Genomic DNA, 16,933 nt, shown 5'->3' with positions numbered 1-16,933 from the left:
ACCGCTTGAATAGTACCTGTTTCATAGCTCCTGTTTCATGGTTGGTGTCTGTTTTATGTTAATAAATTTGAGGCTTTATTCCAGCCTCTTGCCGTTTGTAAAGGGGGTTGTCCCTGCTTTTTCTGCAGGGCTGGTAGCAGGCTGGTACAGAACACACACAAACTTTGACTTTTGAGGTGACCCCTGGAATGGAGTGCCCCCTTATTTTAGGGATGGTATAGTTAACTGAGTGGACTGGAGGACGGGAAAACAGATTCCCCAAAGGAAAACCTGGCGTAAGGGGAGGGGTCCCGGCCCCAGAAGGGAGTAGAGGTACGGAAGCTGTACCAATGGCAAATGATGGGGGACTACATGGCATGCCTGAGGAATATCAGGATCTAGCTGAAGTATTCAGCAAAGAAAGGTGGAATGAACTACCCCACACACACCGAACCACAGATTGTGCCATTGAGATCTTACCGGGAGCAAAACTACCTAAGCTGAAAATGTATTCTATGACCCCTCAAGAGTTGGAAGGGCTACAAAAAATTATAGACAAGAATTTGGCAAGAGGTTTCATACAGCTAGCAAAACCCAAAATGGAAGCCCTTTGCTATTCCACAAGAAAAAAGATAGGTCTTTTCGCCTCTGCGTAGATTAGAGCTCTGAACGTAGTGAGCGAGAATAACCTCTACTCACTCCCCTTAATGAAGGACATGTTAGCGCACTTGGTGAAGGGAAAATTGAAAATATGGTCTGCAGAATGCTGGTTCTGTTTCCCTAAGGATTGTATCTCCAGTCACTAACACTTGCCTTTTTTACTAGGGAAGTTTGGGCTACTTTACTTTCAGAGGAGGACTTGATGATGCCTTCTAAGGCCATATTTAGGGGCACTTGGTGATGCCTCTTTTATAAGTGGCTGCATGTTGTCTTCCAGGTGTAGGCTATGAAATTGATAACTCAGTTCCACTGGAATTGCACTGGAGTGGAGTGGACTGGATTAGGGAGCAACAGGGTCACTGATTTTGGTTGATGTTATTTTTCCTGTGGGTGACATGTTTCCATTGGTCCTCCTCATATAAAGGGTCATTTCTTTTACAAATTGTTTACTGCTTATTGTGTTCAATTTGGATATAGCCTTCTTGCTTAGTTTGGAGTTTCTCATTTTGTAAGTTTAGTTTCAAAGTGATTTCAGTTGCTTTAGATCCTTTACTTTTTCTTCCAGTAATTCAACTAGTTTATATTTGGTATATGTGTGGATCTTCCATGGGCATACGTATATACATAGAACATATTTTACAAATCACAATAGTTTCTGTTTCCATGACTATGCTTGTTTTGCTATTGGGATGGGGCAGCTTAACAAAGGGAAGGATGTTTTATCCGCACAAAAAGTGTTGAATTCTCAGGCTACTTTTTAGAAGGTGTCAGCCATTCCAATTTGGTCAATAGAAAAGAAAGACTCCCACAAGCATAGCATTTGAAAGTATACTTTACTAAGGGCAAGTGGTCACAGAGTAGTAAAGCCAAATTTAGCGTTTGGCACCCAAACCAAGCAGTTAACTTTTCCCTTGGAATCCATCTCCCTCCCCATTATCAGTTAATGATCAAACACTTTCAAATAAATTGTTTTGGTAACAGTCTCCAGCTGCACAGGCTTGAAAATGTTGCACTCCATTGGGTGACCTTGGAACAGGTTGCAGCTTCCATGGGATGGTACAAAGGCTTTCACTTTCTTTTCCTCATCTGCTCCCCTCCGTTCACCCATCCCACAGCTCTCCCTCCGCCCACCCACCCCCCAGTACTTATGACAGCTTGACATCTAGCTAAGCAAGTCCAATGTAGTGGGATGGCAGGCCTGACATTCTGCCCCTACTGAAATGTGGCTAAACGGGGGAAAGAAGAAAAAAATGAAGAGAAGGGAAAGAAAGGGAGGGGGAAGACACAGGTTTAGACAATCACCTAGATCAATCAGGGAATTGTTTGACAAGGCGGCGGGGGGGGGGGAATAAACGTGTTTAGCAGCCACCCATTCAGTCTCTGAGGGAGGGAAGTCCTTCCATAGGATCAAGTACTGGAGATTTCCCCTGTGAACACAGGAATCCAAAATTTCCCTAAGTTCGAAGTGTTGCTCTCCCTCAATCAAAATAGGCATAGGGGGAGCTTTGTCAGTTGGGTGCAAAGGGAATTGGACTGCTGCTTTCAACAAACTACAGTAAGGCACAGATAGATAAGATCATCTTTATTGTCATTTTACGGTAGGCACAACTGCACACATCAAAAATGAAATTTAGTTGCCCGCTCTCAAAGTGAAACACATATATGACACACACCTAAAACATACTATATACAATATATGTATAGACCCACACCCCTACATATACATAACAATAAAATATTAAATACTGTCCCATCTTGAATATATAATGGAAGGACGAAGCCTGAGAGTTCACACGGTTAATGCTGTATGGAATGAATCTATGGTTGAGTCTGGATGTCTGCTATGGATACCACGAAGCCTCCTCCCAGAAGGTAACAAGGAAAACAGGTCGTGAAGAGGATGTGTAGTGCCCCGACAATCTTGTGGACCCTGCTCAAGCAATGCTTATGTGCTATGTCCTGGATGGGAGGGAGGGAACTGCCAACGATCTTTTTGGCCCTCCTCACCACTCTCTGCACCGCCTTCCTGTCTGAAGCAGTGATGCTTCCAAACCAGACTGTGATGCTGTATGACAGGATGCTTTCAATCGTCCCCCTGTAGAAAGTGGTTAGAACAGGGGAAGGAAGATGAGCTTTTCTCATGCGACGCAGAAAGTGCAAGCACTGCTGCGCCCGCTTCATCAGTTTCTCACTGTTGAGGGACCAAGCCAGCCTACTTGTTAGCTACACTTGTGAACCTGATGAAGATATTTTGGTAATTTTAATTTTATAGCCACTGGGTTGATCAGGTGAATGATGGGAAAGGGGCCAACGTATTTGGGGCCCAGTTTTTTGGAAGGTAGCCTGCATTGCAACAACTTCATAAGTAGGAAGACCTTGTCTCCTACTTTGAACTCCTTTTGCAGAGCTCTCTTTTTGTCAGCATATTTCTTGTATTCCTTTGGCATGGGCTTGGCGTACTACTGCTAGAGGTTCTGCAGGGGGGTCCATCCACTCAAGAAGGTGTGGCAGGAGGCATGTTGGGGGAGCTCAAAAATGGGATTGAACACCTGGCCTATGGCAACTTGAAAGGGGGTGAATCCTGTGCTGCTGTGGACCGCATTGTTATAAGCGTCCTCGGAAAATGATAGGATGTTGGACATCATTGTTACTATGTTTTAATTAAGATTATTTCCAAGCGTTTCCTGCAACTGTATATTAAGAAAGTAGATATACCACGTATTACGATGGAAAATGGATTATTGTCCTCATGCCAGCTGTGGATAGGGCTGGAGCCTTGGGGGGAGGGAATGGAGGATGCAGGGGGGGCAGGGTTCTTTTACCTTCAAATATATATGTATGAATTCATACCCTAAATATGTTTTCAAATCATTTAAAATGCTCAGAGTAGATTTAAAAATCCCTGGTTTAAAATAATTCAACTATTTCTTTAATTTCAAAAAAGTGAATTTTGCAATCTGCAACTAGAATTACCGATACTAAAATTTTACTATTTCAGCTTAAATGTTCACACTAACCTTTTTAGCAAGTGCATGATTGATCTGGAGACTGACTTGATAGCCATCCTTATGAACAGTAGCAGAAATAAGCTAAAAAAAGACAAATAGTGATTAGCTTTGCTTTCTACTTACTTCTTCCTAGCTAAAGAGAAATAGCGCTAATCATTTCCTTATCTAAATAAAGGACTAATGAGGACTAATATTGAATGTTTATCTATACAAGACAAATATGTTCCTGAGTATAGAAAATTATCTTCAGTCTGCTTTGGATGTATTCATATTCCTCTGAAGAATCAGATTTGAAGTCTGAGGATATTTCTGGGAATACTATTAGTATTTCAGCATCGAACCAGGAGAGTCTAGGTAGCTCCATTAGAATATAGGTTTCTGTTGTTAGAAGAACAGTTGAGTGTTAGAAATCATTGGTTAGTAGAAATAGGAAACAGCTAAGCTTCATTAATATGTTCCCAAACAGACCACAGTGTTTCTTTCTACTGACAGGAGAGCAAGAACTGAAGAGGAAGCAAAGGGGGCACAATTGTAAATAAAATATGATTGTAAGAGTTTACACAGTGTCATTGGAAGGAAAGGAAAAGAAATTAAACATGTTGGCCATAAGGCAAATTATCTTTAGTACCGTATATACTTGAGTATAAGCCGAATTTTTCAGCCCACTTTTTGGGCTGAAAAAATCCACTTCGGCTTATACTCCAGTCAACAAAAAAAAGAACTTACCGAGGACTTGCGCGCGGCCGAGGCTTCGGTGCTTCCGGGATCGCGCGCACCTCTCCCAAGCTGCCGCCGTCTGGAGACCTGCCGAAGTTTGGGGAGGTTTGGGGAGGTGCACGCGCACCTCCCCAAACCTCGGCAGGTCTCCGCACCCTGCCTGCCTGCTTCTTTCCACTGCCTGGCTGCCCTACGATGTAACCCGCTTCATGATAGAGTGCGACGCCTGCAAGGACTGGTTTCATGGCAGGTAACACAAAGCGGTCATTCTCGCCTTTCCCTCCCCCCCTCGCCCGCCCGCTCGCTTTTTTTTTCCTCTCAAGCATCACTGGACTGGGCCAGAGAAATCAGAGAGAAGCTGGGCGTGCAGCGTCATGGCGACGGCTGGAAGCCTCGCCCAGCTAGAGACAGAGAGGAAGGAGGGAGGGAGGGAGGGAGGGAGGGAGGGAGGGAGGGCGCGCACAGGCAGAGAGGGTTTGGTCAGGGTGGCGGCGGCGGACACGGGGAGCTGAGGCGCCGTCCAGTAGGTAGAGGCCGTTATGGGAAGGAGGCGGGAGAAGGGACGTGTGGGGGAAGTACGGGGGCCGTGTAAACGGAGTACGTGCGGCACCGCGCGGGTCTGATAGAACTGGGCCGGCAACGGGTGCTTGTGAAGCGGCTGAGGGCTGGCTAGGAAGGGGGCGGCGGCAGCGGCGCTGGCGTTTTGTGGGTGGGACAAGGCTCTTGAGAGAGAACATGGTGGAGGCGGAACCGACCCTGCCGCTCCCTGCAGGGGAGAGAAGCCGGGCAAGCGCTGCTCCAGTCCTCGCTCTTCTTCCCTCTCCCGATTTTGCCTTCCTCTCGAAGATAAGTTCGAGCGGTAGGGGAAAGTTAGAGCCCCTTTCTGAGGCCGCCCCTTACTTGGGATTGTTGGGCGAGAAGGCGACGTGGGCATGGAGGAGGAAGTAAGTCGCGCTTTACTCGTCACTGCGGGGCGGGGAGAAAAAAAGTTCTTGCCGGCCGGACTTGGATGGCAGCAGCGGCATCAGCTGGGAGCCGCAGCCCCGCCTAGTCCGGCTGAGCTGAACCAGCTCAACACAAAGCGATCGGGCCTTTCCTCCCCCCCTTTCCCTCCCCACTCCCGCTCTAGGGCAGAGATCCCCTTCCTATCGCTCGGGGCCTTTCGTCTCTTTGGCTCGCCAGGGCTGGAGCGGCGAGAGCGAGCGGCAGAGGAGAGATGGTGGGCTTTCCTTTCCTTTCCTTTCCTTTCCTTTCCTTTCCTTTCCTTTCCTTTCCTTTCCTTTCCTTTCCTTTCCTTTCCTTTCCTTTCCTTTCCTTTCCTTTCCTTTCCTTTCCTTTCCTTCCCTTCCCTTCCCTTCCCTTCCCTTTCCGTTAGAGAGCTACCTTCGTGATTACAATGTGGAGTGGCCGACTGAGGCTGAAAGCACATTAGGTAGCACTTGAGACATACAGACAAATCCTGCTAAAGGGCTTTTCCCCCCCCCACTGGATCCGCGCTCCGCAAGCCTCTGCCGGCGGCAGGGCGCGGATCCAGCCGGCGGCAGAGGCTTTTGGAGCACGGATCCAGCGCCGCCGGCATGCAGGCAAATCCTGGTAAAGGGCTTTTCCCCCCCACTGGATCCGCGCTCCGCAAGCCTCTGCCGGCGGCAGGGCGCGGATCCAGCCGACGGCAGAGGCTTGTGGAGCACGGATGCAGCCTCCGCCGGCATGCAGGCAAATCCTGGTAAAGGGCTTTTCCCCCCCACTGGATCCGCGCTCCGCAAGCCTCTGCCGGCAGCAGGGCGCGGATCCAGCCGGCGGCAGAGGCTTGTGGAGCACGGATCCAGCCTCCGCCGGCATGCAGGCAAATCCTGCTAAAGGGCTTTTCCCCCCCACTGGATCCGCGCTCCGCAAGCCTCTGCCGGCGGCAGGGCGCGGATCCAGCCGGCGGCAGAGGCTTGTGGAGCACGGATCCAGCCTCCGCCGCCGGCAGAGGCTTGCGGAGCGCGGATCCAGCCGGCGGCAGAGGCTTGTGGAGCACGGATCCAGCCTTCGCCGGCGGCAGAGGCTTGCGGAGCGCGGATCCAGCCGCCGGCGACAGAGGCTCGATCCGCTGTTCTGCAAGCCTCCGCCGCCGGTTAATACCCTGTATTCAGCTCTGGGAAGTGGGGGGAAGGGGGAGAGAGGGGGAGTTTGGGAGGAGGGGGAGGGGGAGCTCCACGGTGCAAAAATAAAGCCCTGCCGCTCTTCGCGTTGCTTGCCCGACTGGCTGTCACGGGACCGCACGGATCGCCTCGCTCCCACCGGCAGCTGATTCCTTCGAGTTTGGTCTCGAGCGATTTTGCATTTTCTCCAGTGCTGAAAGCCACTCGGCGGATCCCAGCCTCGGCTTATACTTGAGTCAAGAACTTTTTCCAGTTTTGGGGGGTAAAATTGGGGGTCTCGGCTTATACTCGAGTCGGCTTATACTCAAGTATATACGGTAATTTTGAGGGGTGGAAGTGGAAAAATGTCATTTCATTCATCCAGCGGCTATTAAATAATTTTCCCTGAAGTGAATAGAGGTTAATGGCAAGTTGAAGCATTTTCACATTTTATGGAAAGGTTTTATTTCTTTGATACAATCCCTTCATTTCCATTCTTCAATTTCCCTCAAAAGTGATGAAGGAGATGCTCACAAGGTAGGCAAGAGACGGTTCTCATTTTGTTATACTGAAAGGAGCAGTACAACTTATTTCTATGGTAACTACAGCAATCTCTCTTGAAACAGAAAGACAGAAGACTAGCAAGAAGAGAAAAAAAATGACTTTATCTCCGTTTGATCCTTCTTTTGAGAAAAGATTTAACTATAGACTGGTTGATTTACATACTTAAAAGACATACAGAATGAGTACAAATACAAAAAAAAACCAAGAAAAAACTACTGAAGTTTAGATAGTCCTCACTTAACAATAGCCCTATGTAGTGACTGCTTGAAGTTACGATGGTGCTGAAAACGTAAATGTTATGACCAGTCCTTGGACTGTTGCAGCATCCCTGTAGCAAATAATTGCCATTTGTGTGCTTCACATCTGACTTCTGACAAGCAGAGTCAATGGAGAAGTCAATGGTAGTAAAATCTCAAGTCATGGTCATGTGATGTTCGGTTTAATAAACTGCAATGTTCGCTTAATGGCCACATGAGAAGTGATGTTGTAAGTGTATCGCAATCATATGATGTTTTTGTTAGTGCCCTTTTGCTTAGCAATGGAGTTGATGGCCCCAATTTTGGTCACTCAGCAAAGATTACTTACATCTATTTTACCATGGAAAAAAGCAGATAAGATTTTTCCTCGAAGGATGCTATCAGCAGCACAGCAGGAAGTCTAAGCTGTAACGGCTTCTTATATCAGGAATTTTTTACCTTTCCCATCTGAGGCTCTCCAATTAATGTCCTGAACTCCATATTATTTTGTGTATAGCTTCTAAGATGTGCACAGACGTGATCTAATTGCTTCCTCCAATAGCCTAAAAATAAAAAGTGAGGAAAAAGATCACATGAAAAATATCAACAGACTTTGCATACAGAATACTTAAACAATCCTGAGACGAATTTAAAAACACAGAGTTCATAAAGTCATAATATAGGTACTCCTTGAATTACAACAGTCTGTTTACTGATCATTCAAACTTACAATGGTGCTGAAAAAAGTGACTTATGACCATTTTTCACACTTACAACCATTGCAGCTTCCCCATAGTCACATGACTAAAATGCAGACACTTGGCAACTGACTCACATATATGACAGTTACAGTGCCCTGAGATATGTGATCACCTTTTGAGACCTTCTGACAAGCAAAATCAACGAGGAAGCCAGATTCACTTAACAACCGTGGCAAGAAAGGTCATAAAATGGGGCAAAACTCACTTAACAAATGTGTTACTTAGCAACAGAAATTTTGGACCCTATTGTGGTCAGAAGTTGCAGACTCCATGTATTGGAAGTAACTAAGTAATCATCTACTTCAATTTGCCGCTAAATGCAGGATCCACTACAGAATTCCACCTGATAATTTTTTTACTTTATTTCCAAAGTTAAAATACAAACTTCAAAAAGAGAAACAATAACAAAGCAAAAACTAAACAAGTCAAAAATATGCATGAAAAGCAACACACACATATATTGTCCCCTGTAGTTGAATACTGATTATTTCAACAATAATAGTTCCCCTCCTTGCAAAACAGTATACAATTTATAAACTTCCACAGCTCTATTTAGCCAGCTAATTTCACCTACTATTTACTATATAAAAAACAATGAACAGGTAAACCAAACAACAAATCTAAACTTCAGTTCTCTCTATTAATAATCTATTATTGTATTTCACATGCGAAAGTCCACAATGGCTTCAAATCTACCATAAACCACTGCAGTCATCTCTGATCTGTCCAGGATCAATCTTCAATTGATTCATTTTATTATTAATATATTTAATTGATTTTTTACAATAACAATCTTTAAAGGTAAAGGTAAAGGTTCCCCCGCACATGCGTGCTAGTCGTTTCCGACTCTAGGGGCCGGTGCTCATCTCCGTTTCATAGCCGAAGAGCCAGCGCTTGTCCGAGGACGTCTCCGTGGTCATGTGGCCGGCATGACTAGACGCCAAAGGCGCACGGAACGCTGTTACCTTCCCACCGGAGTGGTCCCTATTTTTCTACTTGCATTTTTACGTGCTTTCGAACTGCTAGGTGGGCAGAAGCTGGGACGAGTAACAGGCGCTCACTCTGCTACGCGGCACTCGGGATTCGACCCGCCAAACTGCCGACCTTCCAATCGACAAGTTCAGCGTCCTAACCCACTGAGTACTTGGTAAACAACGTGTTGTCTGGGTTCATAAATTTAACAACAATAATTAATTTCTATGATTTCATAATCAACATACTATCTAGAAATAGCTTTCCTTGATCCTCTCTTCTTCCAATAATATTCTCCTTTTACCAACATTGAGCAAATATAGTTCTTAGTACTTTCAATACATACAAAGTTGAATATAAACATTTTTCAAGTGTTTTATGTGAATAACATCAGTATGTAGCGTCTTTTCTAATCAGCTTATTTTACAGTTGTATTTGCAAAAAAATCATCTTATGTGAATCACTATATGTCCTGTTTTCAAAATTCTTATTTAGGCTTAATTTCCCCTCAGTATTCAAAACATTTCTTGTCAATTATAATTTTCTCAAAACTGATTACATTTAAATATCCAAAACATTTCGTACATTTAAATCATCCTGTTATTTTTACATTTCCCATATCATAAAAAATACTATACTACTTATAAATCACATCTCTCTTACTATAGAACCCATTCATATCGAAAATTTAACTATTCTTTTAACCATATTCAAACAAGTATTTGGTCATATAGTACTCCATCTACTAGCTCAAATTGTCTCTCTTGAGTCTGGCTCTCGCCTATTCTTATTTAAGCTTAATTTCCCTTCAGAATTCAGAACATTTCTTGTCAGTTATAGTTTTCTCCAGATTGATTAAATTTGAATATCTGAAATATTTTGCTTATTTAAATCATCCCATTATTTTTACATTTCCCATATCATAAAAAAAATACTATACTACTTATAAATCACATCTCTCTTACTATAGAACACATTCATATCCAAAATTTAACTATTCTTTTAACAAGTGTTTAATCATATAGTACTCCATCTGGTAGGTCAAATCCTCTGTTTTGAATCTAGTTCTCACCTTCTTCTTTTGCCAAGCAGGTTTCTGAATCAGTGTGTTCAGCTTGGCAGGGGGTTCTTCCTGTATTTTTATAAGTGTTGTTAAAAATGGGAAAGACAAATTGAGTGAAGTGCTTTTGAGGGAGAGTTTTGCTCATTTATATTCGTTAGGAAGCTTTCACTTTCCTTCTCCCTCAATTTCTCTTTTCATTTTTTGTCTCCCAAACTCTAGTGGTTCTCCTGACAGCGCTATAGTCTATTTTATCAAATCTTTCTTATCCTTTTCCATTTCCAATATTATAGCAGAATCTTGCAGATTTTTCTTTGTCTGTGTTAAGCTGTGATTTTCTTCATTTGTCGCCTCCATCTTTAAATTACTTTCCTCTGGTTTTTGTTCTATTATCTGATTTATTTGTTCATTCTTTGTCATCATTTTATGAGAGTTTTTTTAATTCTGAGTTTAGGTAAAAGATGTGCTCATTTATATCATTAAAATTATTTTTAATTTCATCATGATTTGAAACAATTGTCATTTGAATTAGTTATAGCATGCATTTCCTCCTGGAAGATATTTGTCTTGTCTTGAAGTATTACTCCTGCAGATCTCCAGACTGGGGATTTTAGAAAGGAATATTGAGTGTGGTTTCCTACTACTTTTAGTTGTGTATGCAACCTCCATTTTCACCAAACCAATCAGTCTTAAGTTCCAAACACCATAGTCTTATATAGTTCTTATCTTTATGAACAGTCCAAAATATTCAACCACTTAAAAACAATCCAGTAATTTCCCCCCTAGAAGCATAGCCAAAAAGTCAAGAGTTTTCTTTCTGCAAACAATTCTTAAACTTAAATATCACAGCTCAGTAAGTGTTTATAATACAAGAAGGTCAGCAGTTTTTATAACAATTGTATTTCTCATTCTGTGATAGATAGCCGAGTGTATTTTCTTTCCTCTATTCTCAGTTGTTCTCTATTTAGCTAAGAGTCACTGTAGATCAAAGGAACAAGTTGTGCTCTGTTTCTGGGCATCTTGCCAATTTCTGAGACAGTGCAGCTATAGTTTCATACTCTGATCCACCACTCAATGTCAGTACCTACTTATTTTCCAACCTCCAAAATGAAAAAAATATTTTCTTATAATTTCATCAATATGCTTTCAAATCAAAAATCTTAACAATGTCCATAGTTTTCAGTTTTATTCAGATTGTAGCTTTACATCACACCAATCCATTTCAATGTATTTCTGATTTAATAAAAATTAAATTGCTGCTTCCATCTATGGAGGAGTGGGGTTATAATCACCTTCCTTCTCACTTTTGGAGGATTTTTTGCTTCTTGGGGATTTTTTTCCAGGAAATCAGTTTCAAAATAGAGAAGATCGATATTCTCACCCAATTCCAAACACATTGTTCACAGTTGTTCTTGGTGCTTTTGGACTAGTCACCGCAGTTTAGCTAGCCTTTCTCCTGTTGGGTTGGAGGGCTTTCCCTGGATCAAATGGATCGACCACAGTCTTTCCATGATCAACAGGGGCCCCCTCCTTCATTGTCTCTCTGGGGTGGCTTTAGATCCATTTAGGGTCCCCTCCCAGGGTGAAGCCAGCTGTGGAATGTGGAGCCCCACAATCCCTTGACTGTGTTGCTATGGTGCAAAACCGGAAGTCAATCTTTGATTGATTCTTAATAATGAAACTTTTCCTTAGAATTATAACTGGGATCTTTCCAAACAATTGCAGCTCATTCCCCATAGATTTCTATTATAAATATCTCTGCAGCATTTGTTGTTCAGAAAGTTTTTGTACAAGTTGAATTATAACTTCTCTTAACAGTTGTCTTCTGATTGAATATAATAAGTCTATTCCACAATCTCCATCAGTTTTCTTAAGAATGCCGTTCATCACTGATCCATATTACAATACTGAAGCTTTTAAATTCATGCCCCTTTCAGCCTTCTCCAGTTAGCTCCTCCTTCAGTTCTAACAGCAACAAACTGACTTCCAATCCACTCAATTGCAAGTTTTATTTAGCCGCTATTACCTGTATCTGAGTATCATCCTTAGGTTGATTTATGACTGTTGTTAAATCATCAAACATTTTATCTAAATTTTCATTCAGAGCTTATAATTTAAAAAGCACTCTCCCCCCCTCACGGAAGGCTTTCAATAAGGCTTTAACATTAAGTTGATCTGGGTTTATTGTTGTTTTCATTTTTAATATAATACAAATTTCTTTGCAGCAAAATGTAGGCAATTCATCTGAAGGACAAAAATAGAATTCTATAACAAAATGGATGCAAGAAAAATTAAGATAATATTTTCCACAATAGAGAGGAAATAGGAAAGAAAGGGAAAATTCCCATCTCTTTAGAGAGAGAAAGAAAAAAGGCCCAAACTATATACAAAAGAAAACTAAAGCAGCATTTTTTTAAGAACTAGTAAAATACAAAATCCTTGCAGTAGAAATCCAATGTAAATATAAATCAAATCAGGTCACTTTCAAGGAGAAAGTTGCTTCCCATAGTCAGTTTCTATATGGCAAAAAGGAAACGGTTTCATAACTCTAAAGCAAAGCAGTAAAAAAAGTAAAAAGTTCATGGTCCAGCAAGGGGGTATGAAATAAATCAGTGTTTAACCAGATGATTAATTAGAGATATGTCAAAAAGAAAAAAAGTTCAAAACTATATTGTTTAAAACTGAGGCACACCTAAAAAGAAAAAGTCACGGAGAAGAGACGATCAAACTATTCTCCTGAGGGCAGGATAAGAAATAACTGGTGGAAGTTTATCAAAGAGAGATCCAACCTAGAATTAAGGGGAAAAAAATTCCTGTCAGTGAGAATAATTAATCAGTGAACAGCTAGCCTCTGGAAGTTGTGGGTGCTCCATCACTGGAGGTTTTTAAGAAGAGATTGGAGAGCCATTTCTTTGGTATAAGGTCTCCTGCTTGAGCAGGTGTTGGACTAGAAAACTTCCAAGGTCCCTTACATCTCTGTTAATCTGTTACTCTGTTCTGTTATTCTTTTTGTTGTATTTTTTTTACTGAATAAATTATAGTCTTCCAGGGCTGTGTGTCAATCAAAAGAATTCCTGATCATGTTTTAGTGAGGCTTATCAACAGCAGATTTATCTTCCTAAGCTAGCAGTTTTTAGTTCTTCCTGTTTATTTCCCGTATTCCACACATTAGTGTAAAAATATCTGACATTTGAATAGTACCATTTACTGGCCCATTGGAATTTTACAAATTTTGAGTCCCTGCCCTAGTTTTTAATTCTCCCTTTATGTTTTCTGATTTCTTGGCCTCATTCCTTGGCTGAATAATTAGCTTTAGGCTTCATTCTACTGTATTTTTTTTAAAAAAAGAAAGATAATTTTGAAATTAATTTCAGTGCATATATATGCATGTACAGTGACACAATTTCTATATTTTTTTAGGAAAGCTTGTCCTATACTGACCAGTTTTCATTAACATATGGAGTAGCCTGCAGTTTATATTCATTCTGATCAGTCTTCTTCTTCAAGGCAGAATAGAGAAAGATGAAAAGTGAAATGATGGGCTGACTTTAGAAGATGGGTAGAAGAAACTGTTACAATTAAAAACAAAATTACAATATAGAAAGGAAGTCAATGGCAGGCAAGAAAAAGAATGAAATATATATATATAAATGGTAATTCAAGAATCCAGGAACTGAACAGGAATAACTTGTAAGTGGCCCAAAGCCACTCTGTAGGAGAGGTGGGTAACATAAAAGTTAAATAAATAAATAATAAAAAGGACATAATGCAGAAAGATGGAAAACCTTAAACTTAACTGTTGAGTTTCATTTTTAATCAGCTTTTTTCATACCTCTTCCAGGGCTGATAGCTGTGAGCAGAGATTTGTGATTATTTGTCTTAATCTGCTTCTCCTTTTGCAAGAGTGCCTCACTTTCTTTCTTCTCTAGATATTTGTGAGATGGGTAGAACAATCCAACAGTCTGAGTTCCTTGGTCTTTTTTCTCTTCAGTGTCAGGTCTTGAGATTGGCAATGAAATACTTGATCGTTGTTTGATTTGAAAGTTGATATTCTGTTAAGATAATTCAAATAATATAAGAATCCCACTAATACATTTTCCCTAAACAAAAATTAACAAACAAAAACAAACAAGCAACAAAGATGATAAAGGGCTTGGAGGCTAAATTGTATGATGAATGGACATGTCTAGCCTATCAAAGAGTAGGATAGGCGGGGTGGGGTGGGGTGGGGAGTGATAATTGTCTTCCAGTACTTGCATGGCTTGACATTTTCTCTAGAATGCCAGAGGACAGGACAAGAAGTATGGGTGGACGTTTCTGACAGCAAGAGCAATTAATTAATGGAACAGCTGGCCTTCTGATGATGTGGGTGTTCCATCATTGAACGTTTTCAAAAATAGACCGGACAACCATTTGACTGTGATGGTGTAACACTCCTGCCTTCAGCAGTGGCTTGAACTAGACCTCCAGTCCTATGATTCTAATTTTTTAGGAAACAGAGCTATCTTCTTGCATCTGCCAGTATGATGTACTGATAGTTCACTGACAGTTTATATATAAATGTAGGGCATCCAGATGATATTAGATGGCAATAAAAACAGACATGGTGGTGTTGGGTTAGTGGCTGACACGAATAGAGTTTAAATACCCTATATGCAGGCACTGAATGATAGAATGGTGTAAATCAGGTGTGTCAAACTGCCGGCCCGTGGGCCGAACTCATCACGAGGAAATTGCGCCTACCCCATTGCCGGTAATGGGGGAAAGTTCCAATACGTCACGTGACGTCATATGACATCATGAGTTTGACACGTGTGGTGTAAATGAATCTAACCTAAGTACATCAGGTTTGTTCACATTGAATTCCAAGAACTTGAGTTCTGTGAAAGTTGGAGGGTGAGGGTGGGGTTGAGTAATTCAAACAGGAATATCCATGGTAATTTTTCTAAAGTACAACAGAAGCCCCCCCAGTTCCCACAGGGGGTTTGTGCTCATGACAACTCATCATTCTGTGTCTCAAAAACAGGCAGAACAGGTTTCAGGAATTTTTCTTTAAAAAAAACCCTAACAGGTTCCATGGCCTGAAAAACTTGGAAAACCTCTGATACATGTGACAGTAGCTTTCCAAATCATTCATCAGTGATTGTTCCTTTCCCAGTCCTGTGATCTTTTAGAGATCCTGAAGAATTCTGCATTCAGAACAAACAGTCTAATTTTATATCACAATTATTAATCTTACATATCCCTTAAAATATTTCATACTAAAATCCTAAAGCAATGTATAAGTATGGCACAACATTTATGAGTTTTTCCATATTCATTTCTATTTATTTTGTAATGTCTCTCTCAAAACCTATTTCCTATACCTTCCCCAAGATTTTGTACATCTATGTTCTACTAATATTAATGTTTTTAATAAAGTACTAAGTATTTGAAAGAGTGCTGTTATATTATTAAAATATATATTAAGCACATGATCAAATCTATAAATGGCCTTAGATAAGAAACTTGATTTTAAAATGCTATAACCTTTTCTCTTTCCAGATAATACATTTCATTTTGCCTCTATTTGAAAAAAAAAAAGTGGATGAACCAACATAGAACTGAGATCCAATCTGAGTTGATCACCGGGATCAGAGGTTTATAGTCTTCCAAGCTTTCATGCTAGAGCCCATCCTCAGAGAACCTCTCTCTCTCACTCCATCATGAGTCCAAAAGCTTGGAAGAATAAACCTCTCAAGATTAAAACTCTCATCCCAGTGAGCAACTCAGATTGGATCTTGCAACATTATTCTAGAACACATATATTTGCCTTCATTTGTGATAGAAGTGAGAACATATATATTTGGTACTAAAAGATCCATATGTACTTTCTCTGTCTTAAACATCTTTTGAAGAGATCTATTGTTTCAAGAAATCCAAATCTTTTCTAAAACTAAAGTAAAAAGATTAGAATCTTATTGGGGAAGATTTAACAAATATATGTAGGAAACACACCACAGTAGTAATGGGGAACTTCTCTGACATCAACTGAGAGATAAACTGCATTAAGTGGGAGATCAAACAAGTTCCTGACCAACTTAGTTGACAACTTTGTCATCCAAAAGGTAGAGGAAGGACAGTTATACTGCACCTAATTCTTAGTAATAGGGAAGAAGTGATAGAGGGATTGAAGTTGCAGGAACTTTGTGGGAGAGTGACCATGACATATTGGAATTCAAAATAATTCAACACAAGCAATAGAACATAATCAAACCAGTGTCTTGGGCTTTAAAAAAGCTGATTTCAACAAACCTTGAGGGATCTTGGGAAGGGTTCCATGGATTAAAATCTTAAAGAGAAAAACAACTCAAGAAGCTTGAGAAACTCTGAAAAATATGATTATAAAGCCCAGTCCAGCTCAATACCACTGAAAAAAAAACAAGAAGTCCAAGAACAAACCAGTATGTTTGTACAAAGAACTCTGATAAATTAAAAGACAAAAAGGATAAGTACAAAAAATGAAAAGAGGGACATATAACTAAGGCAGAATACCAACAAATAGTCCAAATTTGCAAAGATGAAGTCAGAAAAGCTAAGGCTTAGAATGAAGTAAGACTTGCAACAAATGTCAAAAATAATTTTTAAAAAGTTTCTTTCAACATATTAAAAATCAAGGAAATAATTAGTCCACCAATGGGAGAAGATGGCAAGGAAGTGATAGGCAACAAGGAGAAAGAACTGTTTAATTCGTTCCTTGCACCTATCTTCACAAAAAAGGGGGGGGAAATTGCCCAATGTACCAAAGCAGAACCATAAATGACAGACTGGAAATAAAAGTCAAAATAGGCAAGAAAACATTAAGACAACATTC

At 40.9% G+C, this 16,933-nt stretch overlaps 1 protein-coding gene across 1 annotated transcript in view; it reads right to left on the bottom strand.

Moving 5' to 3' along the window:
* Window positions 1-2,251: 2,251 nt before the first annotated feature.
* Window positions 2,252-16,933, bottom strand: part of DZANK1 (double zinc ribbon and ankyrin repeat domains 1) — a 39,597-nt gene continuing 24,915 nt past the window's right edge. The window contains exons 7-10 of the mRNA XM_083357709.1: window positions 13,913-14,132; window positions 7,747-7,850; window positions 3,657-3,728; window positions 2,252-2,734 (exon numbers count right to left, since the gene is read on the bottom strand). Coding sequence (XP_083213835.1) covers window positions 2,723-2,734; window positions 3,657-3,728; window positions 7,747-7,850; window positions 13,913-14,132 — 408 coding nt within the window. The 3' untranslated portion in view covers window positions 2,252-2,722. The remainder of the gene's footprint in view (window positions 2,735-3,656; window positions 3,729-7,746; window positions 7,851-13,912; window positions 14,133-16,933) is intronic.

The sequence above is a fragment of the Vipera ursinii genome (genome assembly GCF_947247035.1).
Source record: "Vipera ursinii genome assembly, chromosome: 3".
NCBI classification, from domain to species: domain Eukaryota; kingdom Metazoa; phylum Chordata; class Lepidosauria; order Squamata; family Viperidae; genus Vipera; species Vipera ursinii.
Note: the sequence above shows the minus strand (reverse complement) of the source record. Positions and strands in the feature narration are given on the sequence as shown.